The sequence below is a fragment of the Homalodisca vitripennis genome, unplaced genomic scaffold (genome assembly GCF_021130785.1).
Source record: "Homalodisca vitripennis isolate AUS2020 unplaced genomic scaffold, UT_GWSS_2.1 ScUCBcl_707;HRSCAF=3297, whole genome shotgun sequence".
NCBI classification, from domain to species: Eukaryota; Metazoa; Arthropoda; class Insecta; order Hemiptera; family Cicadellidae; genus Homalodisca; species Homalodisca vitripennis.
In genome coordinates this window covers 15,024-17,299 of record NW_025776837.1, presented here as the reverse complement: position 1 = coordinate 17,299, position 2,276 = coordinate 15,024, and the positions used below count along the sequence as shown (strand labels likewise).

The window sequence follows — 2,276 nt, the reverse complement described above, 5'->3', positions numbered from 1 at the left end:
CATACCGACAACAGTTGTGTTCTTGTTTTGGCCACCACAGCCGTCAGAGAAAAGTTTGACTGTGGTGACATTTTCCATGTTAGCGCTTGTTAACCTGTGGTAAACAGCAGATGCAATTTGACTGGACCCTTTTGCATACTGGTTTTCATTCCAGAGGTAAGAAAAGGTGTTTTCTGAATTCAAGAGGACTTTAGAATGTCCCTCACAAATCACAAAATTATATAGATATAGCTGGCGCTTATAGTATGCGGCTTGGTCCGGTATTTTAGGAAGGACAAGATTTTTCTGACAATCATAGCTCAGAATAAGCTCTTTATCATTATTTTCTTGCAAAAGTTTGTAGAATTTGTCTGCACGGACTTTGTGGGCTTTTAGGTTTAGCTTTAGTGTTTCACGCTTGCCTGCATCTTTTTCTGTGGCTAGTTCACACTCAAGCCTTGTGCAGGTTGAACACTTATCAGTGTACGGAGCGTCAAAACCAATGTTAAAGTTCTCAGAAAAAACCAGCCTGAAAAAGTCATACTCACACTTTAATTCTTCAGTTGGATGCTGCTCAATATACATTTTCCACATTTTTGTAATGTTAAGCTCACTTGGAAGGTATTGCCTATGCTTGTTTTTCGCTCTGCAATAGTGTTTTTGTACTGGAATAAATGTTTTAATAAAAGATTTGATGCTGTCTTTCTTTATATTATATTTATCAACTTGGCGTGCTCCTCCACGAGTCTCCAAAGGTACGACGCCTGTTTCCAGGTACTTTTTGCAAATCAATTGCACTCGGTTTTTACTCTCTTGCAAAATTGTAAGTAGTGCTGCCCGACATACTTTAACATTCTCAGTTTTGTTGTTCCTCATTTTAGGTAAGAAAAAGTCAGTACTTACATTTCTTTTTGATTTGATACCTTCTGGAAGACGAGTCCTTTTTGCTGAGGAAACAATGACGTGCTGAAGAATAAAATTCTTCTTTGATTGAAGGTCAGCGTCTTTATAGTATTGCTGATGTATCTTTTCTAACATCCTGCAGGGAAAGTTCTGCGCAGCGGTACTTACTTTTGGCCGAATGTTTACAACTAGGCATCTGTGGAAATCCCTTCGGGCGGTGTCTAAAACAAAATAGGGATTATTAGTTCTCCTATACCTTTAAAAAAATACTAACCTGTAATAAAAACAAATTATAGATCGCAAACGTTGTCAAAAACTGTTGTAGTTAAGTTAGGGCCTAAGCTGAATTACTTTAGGCTGGTTGAGATTAAGTAGTTTAGTTGCGGTTATAGGTTAGTTTAGTTATGGTTAGGTTAGCTTAGTTGAGGTTAGGTTATTTTAGTTCAAATGAGTGTTAAGATTAGGCTAGTTTAGTTTTCTTTACCAAATGTTGTTAACTTACCTAGCAACTTTTGCAACAGTTTTCTTCCATGCTCTTTCGTTTTTCTTCCTTTTCTTTGCCAAAGGGCCAGGCATCTCTTCTACCAACTCTACTTGTTCCACATTTTGTGGAGTTTCCACTGTTATGTCCATTATATTGACATTTTCTTGTTGAACAATTACAACTTCAGCATTTATAATATCAATACCAACGCCTTCACTACCTTCTAAAATACCTCCTGTATGTTCAGCCTCCATGTTTATGACACACAACAAATCAGGAGCTTTTAAAATAATGTTAAATAATTGAGTGCTATTGCTTCTTATAACACTATTTTAGCCTTTGAAATTTAAAATTAGCCAACAAAATAAACAATTAAATTCAGAAGGAAAATGATCAGCAGTTCCCTATAGGAAAAGTCTTTTGGGATTTAACTTATTTTGACACAGAAACATGAAACATTGTAAGTTATTGTAGTTTGATATAGCTGGTTTTGGAACATTGTCATCTGTGGAGATATGACTGTTTTTGGAACCGAATGGCTATAGGATATAACTGATTTTGGAACAACCTTCACTTTTAAATATTAATTTTATACAGTTTTTAACTGGTTTTGGAACATTTTGAAGTGACAAATCTGTAGCCTAGGTAATACAGAACTCAATGTCATCAATATCTCAACTTTTTTAAATTTTGGATTTAGCCTGTTTTGGCATTTGGCGACTCAAGTCTTTTTAGTATACAGGGTGCTTTACAAAGAATGTGAATTAATATTTTTAATTTGTTGAAAAAAAAAAAAATCTTAAAAAAAACATATATTAAAACAGTCAAGACTGCGTATTAACCACTATTGTGCAATCCAATTCCATAAATAAATACACAGATAAACATCTACTCGTTGGGTTATATGACT

At 34.9% G+C, this 2,276-nt stretch overlaps 1 protein-coding gene across 1 annotated transcript; it reads right to left on the bottom strand.

The window, feature by feature from the left end:
• Positions 1–985: 985 nt before the first annotated feature.
• Positions 986–1,734, bottom strand: LOC124370953. The gene is made up of 2 exons (XM_046829259.1): positions 1,385–1,734; positions 986–1,103 (listed from the first exon to the last, which is right to left on the bottom strand). The coding sequence occupies exons 1-2, from the start codon at positions 1,618–1,620 to the stop codon at positions 986–988; spliced, it is 354 nt and encodes a 117-aa protein (XP_046685215.1). The 5' UTR covers positions 1,621–1,734.
• Between the last annotated feature and the right edge of the window lie 542 nt (positions 1,735–2,276).

Coding starts and splice junctions, on each gene's coding strand:
- LOC124370953 (XM_046829259.1), bottom strand. CDS start 1,620: ATGGAGGCTGAACATACAGGAGGTATTTTAGAAGGTAGTGAAGGCGTT. Junction 1,104..1,384: donor ACTGTTGCAAAAGTTGCTAG/GTAAGTTAACAA, acceptor ATTTTGTTTTAG/ACACCGCCCGAAGGGATTTC.